The 12492-nt window shown below is 54.0% G+C and overlaps 1 protein-coding gene across 1 annotated transcript in view; it reads left to right on the top strand.

Annotated features, from left to right (window-relative positions):
- Positions 1-10933, top strand: part of LOC122368197 — a 31897-nt gene extending 20964 nt beyond the window's left edge. The window contains exons 6-11 of the mRNA XM_043341911.1: positions 5666-5782; positions 6987-7136; positions 7631-7817; positions 8205-8840; positions 8964-9126; positions 10815-10933. Coding sequence (XP_043197846.1) covers positions 5666-5782; positions 6987-7136; positions 7631-7817; positions 8205-8840; positions 8964-9126; positions 10815-10933 — 1372 coding nt within the window. The remainder of the gene's footprint in view (positions 1-5665; positions 5783-6986; positions 7137-7630; positions 7818-8204; positions 8841-8963; positions 9127-10814) is intronic.
- Positions 10934-12492: the final 1559 nt, after the last annotated feature.

Here is a 12492-nt window from a genome sequence, read left to right as displayed (position 1 = left end):
ATTTAAATTTTGATTTTTCGAATTTCTGCCGCCGACTGTGACCTTGCCGACTTCCGGCGCTCCCAACGCGCCATTTTTAGAGTTAGGGAAACGAAATACATACCAAACGATAGAGAATTGATCAAGGAACACGATAGTGAAGGTTTCAAGTCGATATCTTCCACCGTTTTGCCGCAATCGCCGCGGAAAGTTGAAAAAGTCTATTTTTCCGAAAATTTGACCTTTGACCGGTCAAAAGTAGGTCAAATGTTGACCTAGGACCAAAAAATATACCACCAATCGCGAGATCTCGGCGAGAGCAATCCGTTGGTCTTTTCCGCTAAGCTCTACGACGCTCCGTTTTCAAACGCCAAGGGGGGGGGGTCGCACCAACCCCCCCCCCCCCTGCATGGGCGAAGGTGGCAGATCGCCGTTTACGGGCGAGGGTTAATTTCGAGTCGAAACTCGCAGCCGTGTCTGAGTTATCAGCGAAAAACCATAGAGACGCACGGGCTTTTGAATCTCCAAACGAGTCGCTGGTTAACAACATCATAATTATGTTTCAAGCATGTTTGGTGCCTTCGTAACATGTTACGAAGCTGTCAGAGGCGGTTGACACGTAGGCACTACGAATACCCGTCACGACCCTTACTGGTTGACCTGACCTGACCTGACCCGACCTGGTCTAAATGCTTAAAAATATCATCTGTGAGTAAAGTAGCACGATATTAGTGATCCAAAATTTTGCCCGAATAGCCCCCATTGTAAAATATGATCTATTTCAACGTTTTTGTGTTCTAACAGCTCAGTTCAGATCGATACAAGATGAGTTTGATGTTTGCTTGCTAAAACACTTAGGTCGGGTCATCGGAGGTCAAATAAGGTCAAACTATTTGCTAGTAAAGTGGATTAATTTGCGCTTAACCCTCGCACGACCAGGCCATTTCTCATAACACGAACGACCAGGGGGGGGGGGGTTGTTACGACCCCCCCCCCCTGGCGTTTCGAAACGGAAGGTTGTAGAGCTTAGCGGAAAAAACCAACGGATTGCTCTCAACGAGATCTCGCGATTGGTGGTATATTTTTTGGTCCTAGGTCAACATTTGACCTACTTTTGACCGGTCAAAGGTCAAATTTTCGGAAAAATAGACTTTTTTCAACTTTCCGCGGCGATTGCGGCAAAACGGTAGGAGATATCGACTTGAAACCTTCACTATCGTGTTCCTTGATCAATTCTCTATCGTTTGGTATGTATTTCGTTTCCCTAGCTCTAAAAATGGCGCGTTGGGAGCGCCGGAAGTCGGCAAGGTCACAGTCGGCGGCAGAAATTCGAAAAATCAAAATTTAAATTTTTGAAATCTGATTGTATTTTTGGATTTGGAAGGTCCATTTGCTCCTTATAGAAGCTAATATTGCTGCATATTCCCATTGAGGTGACAAGAATTAGCAAAATAGTGGTTCGGGCGCTTTTCAAAAATAGTACCGGACGCTGTTCCTCTTATGACGTCATAACTCCGTGACCTGACCTGACCCGGTCAATTTTCTTGCACCACACGATAGCCAATGCTTGCCCCAACATGCATGGGAAGTTTCATCATGATCCATCAAACAATGTGGGTATCACCGGCCAGTGGCGGATCCAGGGGGGGGGGCAAAATGGGCATTTGCCCCCCCCCAAACGGCATGATTTTAACATTACGCCTATGGACGATGCATGGAAAGAATCGATAAATTTTTATGGTTTGCCCCCCCCCCCAAACCTCTGAGCTGGATCCGCCTCTGTCACCGGCAGAAAACCTAGGGATTCGGCGCACACGTTTGGTAACTGTCGGCCGGAGGCTGTACCTCTTATGACGTCATAACTCCGTGACCTGACATGACCCGATCAATTTTTTTCGGCAAAAGATGCGCAAAGGTTGCCCCAGAGGGTATTGAAAATTTCAGCCCGCTACGACAAGCCGTTTAGCGTGCACTTCGAAAAAACCTCAGGGGGGGGGGGTTGATACAACCCCCCCCCCCTAGGCGTTCTAGGGTTAATTAATGAATTTAAATTTACTTAATTAGGAAAAATGTCAGGTCACTTAGACTGGCTAAAAAACATACCTACCATTCGATGCGCAAGAACGCGCGAAGTTCACTGGTGCTTTTGTTTTTGCTCTATCCTTACCAGATCAAAAATTATAGGCCAAAACCTTTGACCTGTTTTAGCGATTTTTTTTTACATTTAAGTCCCCACACCCACCCCACCCCAGCCCCCCTAAATATTGACTAGAGCAACCAAATCTGCACAGGGGCGGGATGTCCTATGGGCCCACCTACCCTGTACAATTTGGTGTTTCTAAGTGTCATAGGAGCCAATCGCCAGGGGGTCGTACCCCCCCCCCGCCCCTGGCCGTCCACGTTATGAAAAAGGTCCTGGCCTGGCGAGGGTTAAAACACGACTACCTACCTAGCCATTGATGTCTAACAGCAACAGCAATCGTGACGGGGGATGACCCATCTATTCTGCTGACACCAGGCGCTGCACCCTGGCAGTGCCGCTATCCTACCTATATCAGTTTCCGGACCGTTAATGCTTCTGGAAGGCTATCCCACTTCTTCAAATTCATCCTGGCATCGCGAACTTTGGCCCCCAAACGTGCCAGCACGACACACATCCACACATGCAGCATGACGATGCCGCTGGGACAGGCCGACTCGGACTGAACGGCACCTTATTCACCACCACAGGAGTCTGTCAGCGACAGCCGACTGCTGTTGAAGGTGAACAATACGCCCGGCGGCAGTCAGCGGTCGGTCGGCGGGACCATCTGCCGCGGTCCCGGTCCGGTCCCGGTCCCGGTCCCGGTCTCGGCGCCGCCGTGGGACGGCAGTTGGCACGTAGTTGTGGTGTGTAACACCTGCTGAGCCGCCCACTGGAGACACCGCCCGCCGGCCGCCGGACTGAGAGACGCGGCCGGCCGGAGTCGGTACCGGAGACAGACCCACAGGCCGCCGGGCTGAGTCGGTACCGGAGACAAATCCGCCGGCCGCCTGACGGAGCGCCGCGGCCGGCCGGAGTCGGTACCGGAGACAGACCCGCAGGCCGCCGGAGTCAGTACCGGAGACACCGCCCGCCGCGGCCGGCCGGAGTCGGTACCGGAGACAAATCCGCCGGTTGGCCGGAGTCGGCACCGGAGACAGACCCACCGGCCGCCGGACTGAGAGACGCGGTCGGCCGGAGTCGGTACCAGAGACAGACCCACCGGACTGAGTCGGTACCGGAGACAGACCCACCGGACTGAGTCGGTACCGGAGACAGACCCACCGGACTGAGTCGGTACCGGAGACAGACCCGCCAGCCAGAGTCGGTACCGGAGACAGACCCGCCAGCCAGAGTCGGTACCGGAGACAGACCCGCCGGCCGGAGTCGGTACCGGAGACAGACCCGCCGGCCGCCGCACTGAGAGACGCACGGAGTCGTTAGCTACGTCTGCCAGAGTCCGAGGCGGGAGAAGTCACTTCTGACAGTCGACACCAACCGACGGGAACAGAGAATGGCGCTGTTCTGGCTTGCGCTCACGATCTTCATAACATTACGATATGCTAATGCTGAAATCAGCATTCCTTATTCTTCATGTGGAACGAAATTGCAGAAAAGTTTCATGAGTGCACGGCAGTTAACACAGCACAGCACAGTCTTATTTGAACAACACCAGGGTGCATTGGAGACTAGTAACCAGGGATGCGGAGCCGCGGAAATTTCAGACGGCTCCGGCTCCGGCTCCGGCTCCGGAGAAAAAATCGGCTCCGGCTCCGGCTCCGGCTCCGGGTGAAATGTCATGGCGGCTCCGGCTCCGGCTCCGGCTCCGAGTAAAATGATCCGGCCCCGGCGGCTCCGGCTCCGGCGGCTCCGGCTCCGGCTTCTACTCAGTACATCCCCTATGCGATCAATTAAATACGGGTGGAAGAAAAAAGGCGATGGGATTGGTACACGTTGCTTCTGTATTTGTATAACAAGGCTATTTTGAATACCACATTGTTTTACGCCTTGTACTGTCAAACCGAACTAGGTAAATAATTGTTTCCTCGTAAGAAAAGGAGCCGGAGTCGCCCCCTTTTTTGACGGCTCCGGCTCCGGCTCCGGCTCCGGCTCCGCATCCCTGCTAGTAACCAATCAGAGACAAGCCGACGACCAATCAGGACTAGCCGATAAGCGAACAAAAAGTAGCCGATAACCAATCAGGGGTCAGCTAATGACTCTGGCGACAACTGGGATGGATCCAACCCCGCCAAGGAGAGAAGAGTCGATAGAGTTGACTCCAAGTGAACAGTTTGTGCTCTATTGGGTTACAAACATTACATCGATCGAGCCATTCTAGTGTTTGTTCCTCTGTGCGTCTGTTGTGGCCATTTGTCCTCTGACTGTATGCCCATGTCCCACAGCCCGGACGCCCGCCGCAAGTCGTTCCGGCTGTACTCGCTGTATGCCTGTTGTGACCCCTCTGTTCTCTGTGTGCTGTACGCTGTGTACTGTGTGATGTGTGCTGTGTGATGTGTGATGTGTGCTGTGTGCTGTGTTCCCACAGCCCGGACGCCCGCCGCAAGTCGTTCCGGCTGTACTCGCTGTATGCCTGAACTTGTGACCCCTCTGTTCTATGTGTGCTGTGCGCTGTGTACTGTGTGGTGTGTGCTGTGTGCTGTGTGATGTGTGCTGTGTCCCCACAGCCCGGACGCCCGCCGTAAGTCGTTCCGGCTGTACTCGCTGTATGCCCGTTGTGGCCCCTCTGTTCTCTGTGTGCTGTGTGATGTGAGGTATGATGTGTGTTGTGTCACTGTGTGCTGTGTTCCCACAGCCCGGACGCCCGCCGCAAGTCGTTCCGACTGTACTCGCTGTACTCGCGGTGTGACCCCTCTGTTCTCTGTGTGCTGTGTGATGTGCACTGTGTACTGTGTGATGTGTGATGTGTGATGTGTCCCACAGCCCGGACGCCCGCCGTAAGTCGTTCCGACTGTACTCGCGGTGTGACTACGCTGTTCTCTGTGTGATGTGTGATGTGTGATGTGTGCTGTGTTCCCACAGCCCGGACGCCCGCCGCAAGTCGTTCCGACTGTACTCGCTGTACGCCTGTTGTGACCCCTCTGTTCCCTGTATGCTGTGTGATGTGTGATGTGTGATATGTGCTGTGTGATGTGTGATGTGTGCTGTGTTCCCACAGCCCGGACGCCCGCCGCAAGTCGTTCCGACTGTACTCGCTGTACGCCTGTTGTGACCCCTCTGTTCTCTGTATGCTGTGTGATGTGTGATGTGTGATGTGTGCTGTGTCCCCACAGCCCGGACGCCCGCCGCAAGTCGTTCCGACTGTACTCGCTGTACGCCTGTTGTGACCCCTCTGTTCTCTGTATGCTGTGTGATGTGTGATGTGTGATGTGTGCTGTGTCCCCACAGCCCGGACGCCCGCCGCAAGTCGTTCCGGCTGTACTCGCTGTATGCCTGTTGTGACCCCTCTGTTCTCTGTGTGCTGTACGCTGTGTACTGTGTGATGTGTGCTGTGTGATGTGTGATGTGTGATGTGTGATGTGTTCCCACAGCCCGGACGCCCGCCGCAAGTCGTTCCGACTGTACTCGCTGTACGCCTGTTGTGACCCCTCTGTTCTCTGTGTGCTGTGCGCTGTGTGATGTATGCTGTGTGCTGTGTTCCCACAGTCCGGACGCCCGCCGTAAGTCGTTCCGGCTGTACTCGCTGTATGCCTGGGGTCTGCCGGCGCTCATTGTCGGCATCGCCATCTTCATCGACCAGTCGGGCGTGCTCGCCTTCTACCGGTGAGTTCCAGCAGAGTATACAGTGTCCGAGAATATACAGTCCGAGTGACAGCGATAGTGCCATAGGGTGTGGGACTTCCAATGAGCTCACACTGGCCAGCCTGAACTTCCGATGGATCTCTCATCTCACTCATCTGGCCTCTGAATGCTATCTCATCTGAACTCTGAATTACCTCCATTTGACCTCTGACTGACTTTTTGGTTGACCTTTCAGCTGATCTTTCATCTGACCCCTGATCATCTCTCAACTGACCTCCGGCTAGCCTCCGACCTTTGACCCCTTCCTGTGCCCAGGCCGGCTCTCATTTGAACTGCGGCTGACCTCTGACACTGACCTCTGACACTGACCTGACACTGAACGTTGACCTCAGAACTTTGACACCGACCTTTGACACTGACCACTGACCTCTGACACTAACCTGACACTGACCTCTGACACTGACCTCTAACACTGACTTCTGACACTGACCTCTGACACTGAACGTTGACCTCTGACCTTTGACACTGGCATCTGACACTGACCTCTGACACTGACCTCTGACACTGACCTCTGACACTGACCTCTGACACTGTCCTCTGACACTGACCTCTGACACTGACCTCTGACACTGAACGTTGACCTCTGACCTCTGACACTGACCTTTGACACTGAAAGTTGACCTCTGACCTTTGACACTTAACTCTGACACTGACCTCTGACACTTAACTCTGACATTGACCTCTGACACTGACCTGCGACACTGACCTCTGACACTGACTTCTGACACTGACCTCTGACACTGACCTCTGACACTGACCTCTGACACTGAACGTTGACCTCTGACCTTTGACACTGACCTTTGAGACTGACCACTGACCTCTGACACTAACCTGGCACTGACCTCTGACACTGACCTCTGACACTAGCCTCTGACACTGACCTGACACTGACCTTTGACACTGACCTCTGATACTCACCTCTGACACTAACTTCTGACCCCTGTCCAGGGACCTGACCCCTGACCTCTGACCTGTGACCTCTGACACTAACCTGACACTGACCTTTGACACTGACCTCTGACACTAGACTCTGACACTGACCTGACACTGACCTTTGACACTGACCTCTGACACTAACTTCTGACACTGCCCTCTGATTCCTGTCCAGTGACCTGACCCCTGACCTGTGACCTGTGACCTGTGACCTCTGACCTCTGTGCCACAGGCCGCGGTACGCCACTCACCTGTGCTGGTTCAACAACCCGTCGGCGCTGGGCCTGTTCTTTGCGCTGCCCGTCGGCGCCGTCATCCTGGAGAACGCCGTCCTGTTCGCCATCACCGTGCACGGCATCTATGTGCAGACGCGCGCCAGCAGGTGAGCGTCGTCAGCAGAAAATTGAACACGAGCCGGACAGTGTCCTCGGCGGCCCCTATAGGCCGGGCGCTGGCTCGTGTTCGGCATTTGATTAATTACATGGATGTGAAGAGAATTTGGCTGTATCTGGCTCTCCGTGTAAAATAAGGGTCACGACGGTGGCCAATGGAGCGAACCACGTGACCTTTCAGCGCTTGAGCCAGGTTAGAGCCAGCGGCCATTGACCACAGTCCATTAGGCGGTGGGCTGTTTGGTACCTCAGCGCGCTGCGCTGGTCGCGGTTCCTAATGGTCGAGTGATTTGACGGTCAGCTGAATCCGCCTGTGTGGAGCTGGTGACCCGTGTCGTGGGTGCTTAACTGCTCTGAAGCCAAGGCGACTCGGAATGATATACGGGTAGTGGAAGTTCCTAACAAAGTCTCACTGGGTGAGCCATACTATCACCCAAGACAGACACCCAGTCACACGATTAACGACCGCCTCTGCCACCGCCAGGTACGCCATGACTCGGTCAGAGAGCATGGTGCGGTCCAAGGCCGGCAAGCAGCGCGAGGCGCCGCCGTCCACCGGCGCCCAGCAGGCGGCCAAGGGCACGCCCGCGCTGTCCAGCCGGCAGGCGCGCACCGAGAAGATACGGTTCGCGCTGTACCTCAAACTGGCCCTGCTGATGGGACTTGGATGGGTGAGCGCGAGTGACGTTCTTTGGTATTTTGTCAATATATACCCGCTTTGGTCAACTTTTACTTCAGTCACTTATTCCTAGAAGAACTTGGATGTTGAAATGATTGAAACTTGTGAATAAGCTGCTATCTGAATGTGTAACAATTTCCTTTTTTCTATATAAAATATCTGAAAGGATGTACGATGGAAAATGAAGAGTTACGCATACTTATATTTATTCAGCTGTTTCTAAAGACGTTCATTCAGACAACACGTGTGCTTACATGAATTGTTACTCAGTTGCCGATTTTCACTGACTATAAAGCCTCTAAAAATGCTAAAAATTAAACAAAATGGACGACACGCCCACCAATGTCTCGTGCGCTGTACGTCCCACTATGTCCGGCAGATTTTTGGCTTCGTAGCGCGGTTCGGCGGCCCCGACTGGCTCTGGTACCCGTTCCTCATCTTCAACGGCCTGCAGGGCACCTTCATATTCGCCGCGTTCGACCTGAAGCGCAAGGTGCTGGCGGCGGTGGTGGAGCGCGTCACCGGCCGCCGGCCCGGCTGGGCGGCCGTCAGCAAGGACAGCGGCCCCAGCTCGGGCTCCTCGGGCCGCACGGCCGTCTCCAAGCTGTCCCAGAGCAGCCAGGACGGCGCGCGCGACTCGCGGCTGCGCAGGCTACCGGCCGCGCTGCGCGACAAACTGTCGGCCGGCTCCGGCCGCAGCCGGCGCGCAGCGCCACAGCAGGACTCGCCGAACAAGAGACGGTCCGGAGAGCAGAGCTCACCCAACAAGAGGAGGTCTGGGGAGCAGAATTCACCGACCAAGAGGAGGTCTGGGGAGCAAAGCTCGCCAACCAAGAGGCGCTCAGGGGAGCAGGGTTCGCCGCAGAAGTCCCAGGACCCCTCGCCGACCCGGCGCCGGACGCAGGAGTCGCCACTGAAGCCCAAGCGCACCACGAAGCCGGACTCGCCGCACCAGCGGCGCGGCCAGCTGGTGCGCGCCCCGTCCGAGCTGGCGGAGCCGCTGCTGCTGCAGCTGGTGACCCACGGCGGTGCAGCTGGCGCCGGCCGGGAGCCGCCGCCGCCGCGCCGCCAGCTGCCGGGCGCGGCGCCGCCCCCGGAGCGGCGCTCCAGCCGCCGGCGGACCCGCGACGACTCGCAGCTGGCGGAGCCGCGCGCCGCGCCCGAGCCGGGCCGCCGCGCCGGCAGCTTCGAGTCGCTGCCCAGCAGCGAGCGGCTCGAGCACAAGATCGCGGAGGCCAAGCGGCTGCTGCGGGAGCTGGCTGACGAGGAGCCGGCGGGGAAGCGGCGCGCGCGCGACAGACGCACACTGGGCCGGGGGCCCGGAAAAGTGCTAGAAATTATTTGTGATTGAGTTGTTGATTTCAGCGACAAGCAAACATGCTAAAAACGAAGTGGGGCTGCTTAACCCTCGCCGGACCTATTGTCGGACCCCCCACCCCCTCGGCCGGCCGAGGGGGGAGGGTTGGTACGACCCCTTTTCGCCGTTTCGCCCCTAATGGAGCTAGAGCCTCGCGGAAAAAACAAGCGTGTGCGCCGTTTCAAGACGGAACGATTGATACCCGATTTTAAGGTCCCATGTCAACCGGTAACCTCTGAGGTGAAGTCAAAAAGCCCAAGGTAGGGTTTGGTTTTTGGTAAATAATTTCGCATAAAATGGCCGCAGAGCAGCGATTTTGGCACCATCGTGTTTGCCTGGCTCAGGCGCGTCGAATGGTATACTTTTTGTTCGGGTGAGGTCAACTTAAGGTGTTGACCTCGAGTCAAGGTCAGGTCAGAGCCCATCAGGCCACGAACTTAATCGAATGAGGTCGTATTGCATATCATTCGATTCAGGAGGTCTTCCCGAGTCCATTGGTGGCTTTCCCGAGTCGCTGGCTCAATTTGATCATGAGTTATTGACAAGAAACTCCTATGACCGTAGTGACGTCATAAATGACGTCACGGAAGGTCAAAAATGCAAAAGTAAAGCATCGGATCTTGCAAGGAGTGCATGAAATCACGATTCCGTGTGCTTGAGATAGTTTGAGATCATTCCATGCGCAAAAACAACAGTTTCCTTATCTCCCCATTTACTTTTAATGGTGATGTCACGTGACCTCGAAGAGTAGCAGGCATTAGCAAAAATTGCGAGTAGGGCATGACAGAAAGATGATTAGTGGTTTGTATGGCACGGTCATTTTTAGCGGCTCGAAATAACATTTCTCAAAAAGTCTAACTTAAGAGCAAGTTGTTGTTGATTATCACTTACTTGTGTTTGGGGGTTAATAATGACTGAATTTTTTAGTTTGGCCCAAAAAATTTGACAGCATTGTGTGCGTTGATCAATTCTGAGCTCAGGGACATATATTTTATTCAGATTATAAGCGTTAGTTTTTCACAACTTCCAGCGCTATAAAGAATGCCGGGCATTCAGTAGAGCGGCGAGGTGACAATTGCCCCTACATCATGTGGTTTACTGGCGCATATCTCGAAAAGTAGCAGGGAAAAGCAGCAAAGCACCTATATGGAACGAAAGATGAGTACTCAGCGGCTAGTATAAGATGTTTATTTTTAGCTGCTCGAAATAACGTTTTTATAAAAGTCTATTTAAAAATTTAGACATGATTTTTATTTAGGTCTTGCAGCTGCTTGCAAAAAGCTAGCTTATCTTGCAGAAAAGCGATGCAATATGTAAGAATGTTGTTGGTACAGTGAACAACAGTGCCCTGACCTAGTCTGACAGAAAACTGCGTTCAAAACGACAACTGGTCAACTAATAAATATCAACTAAAGATTAACATTAAAATCGGCAAATGTGGTGGCCACTAGCGAGTCTAAATAGTCTTGTGTTTGGTGACAACTGACCACCTCAATTTCGACCTTAGGGCAAAAATGGCATCGGAATCATATTCTTCGATCAATTTGGGATTAAATGATACCTATTTTGTTCATATTGCGGACAGTCAGTTTGGGGGAATTTCTAGCGCTTTTTCGGGCTGCCGGCCTACAGTGAGACGCCACGGCGCAGCGCGCTCCCCGCCGGGCCAGCACGGCGGCCGGCGGCCCGACGACAGGCGGGACAGGGACCGGGGCTCCGCCAGGGCCGCCGGCACCAGCCGCTTCCGGTAAGGGGGGGGGGGGCAGTGGAGGTAGCCAGGGGCGTACGGAGCCGAGTGGTGGTTGTAGAAACAGGATCAGATAAGATGGTATCAGATCAGATTGTAGCAAACAGGATTTGTTCACGCGCATGTACATGTACATACATACTCGTATTGTATGACAGCCTAAATTTAGTACTGGAGCGTAGCTACTCAATATTTGCGGACGACTGCTGCCTGCTCCTTAGGTGTATAGTCGGTCAAATATGTGTCTTTCCCGGCCGGCCCTCCCCACGCTGGGCAGGTCGGTAACTTGGCTGAATCCGCCGGCCGCTGCGAGTACTACGGAGGGGAGGGGACAGGTTGTGCGGTTGCCGCGTCGGCCAATGAGCGCGGACCTGGCGAGCGGGCTGGGGCCACGGCGTGTTGACCTAATATGGTCAAAGGTTCATGCCCTGCGGGTATGGTCTGCGGCCAGCTGGCCCACTGATTGAGCCACAGCACCGGGTCGCGGAAAGGTTTCGATAGGTATCTGAATTGGAGAGTGGAGACCGTTAGCTTGAACTTGAGTGTAGTCGCTCTAGGTTTGAGATGCCGTATCACTGCATCTGCATATCAACAGTTGTAGCTTTGGTGCAAGTTCAAACTTTTTGTGACGTTAGGTCACTCAAACCGACCTGTTGACCTGACCTTAAGTCATATAAGGTCAAAATTCGCACACAGTATGCGCAATAGATGGAAACACAGGTATGCAAAATTTGGTGGCGCTGCACGCCGCCGTTTTTCGGCTATCTGCGAAAAACCTGGGGGGGGGGCGCAAATCGCCCCCCCCCCCGGCCCGGCGCAGGTTAAGATTTTCAGTAGATATGGCTTAACGCTTTCCCGTTAATGCCAAAAAAATGAAAAAAGTTTTTGCTTTATCAAAAAATAACCGGTCATAATTCGATTAAATATTTCTCTTGCGCTAATCATCATATCACCAAGCATTCGATCGTATCAAGAGCAACCATCTTAATTTTTAGGTCAGCGACCCCTGTTGAAACACCAGATAATCCTTTGATAGCTCATAGCACTCAGTCTACAATTTACACGGCGCATGAAAGCACAGCCATCATTAGACCATCGCGCTGCCCTCACATTCGTTAGATTCCTAACGCATCCGCTTGCTCGCCTCTCCCGGCCAGACCCGCCGGAGCACTCGGCGGCGAGGCCGTCCAGTGCTGGTCTGCGGTCACTCTCCAGCCGGCCGCTGTGTAGCTCCGCCCCCCGCGCGTGACGTCACAGGGCCGCCAGAGCCGCCAGGGCAGCTGGGGTGTGGGCTCAGCCAACTATCGAATCCAGACCGTAGCGCCACTTGGCGGCCGGGAAAGATACATATTTGACCGACTATACATGACCCTACCTGTACTTACTTGTACTCTTCCCTAGCTGTGGACTGTGGAGAGGATGTTGCAATGATACGGGATTAGTCAGATAAGAGGAGGCATATTTCAGAGGTCTATCCATCTGTCGTTTTGTACTACTGTTTCGGTAAGCGTTCGGTGTGCCGTGCAGGCGCTACTGCCAGTACCTAGTGCAAATGGGTGGATT

This window comes from Amphibalanus amphitrite, unplaced genomic scaffold (assembly GCF_019059575.1).
Source record: "Amphibalanus amphitrite isolate SeventyFive unplaced genomic scaffold, NRLGWU_Aamphi_draft 000931F_arrow, whole genome shotgun sequence".
Taxonomy (NCBI): Eukaryota; Metazoa; Arthropoda; class Thecostraca; order Balanomorpha; family Balanidae; genus Amphibalanus; species Amphibalanus amphitrite.
The sequence above is the reverse complement of the archived record's forward strand: the minus strand, read 5'-3'. Positions and strand labels throughout refer to the sequence as shown.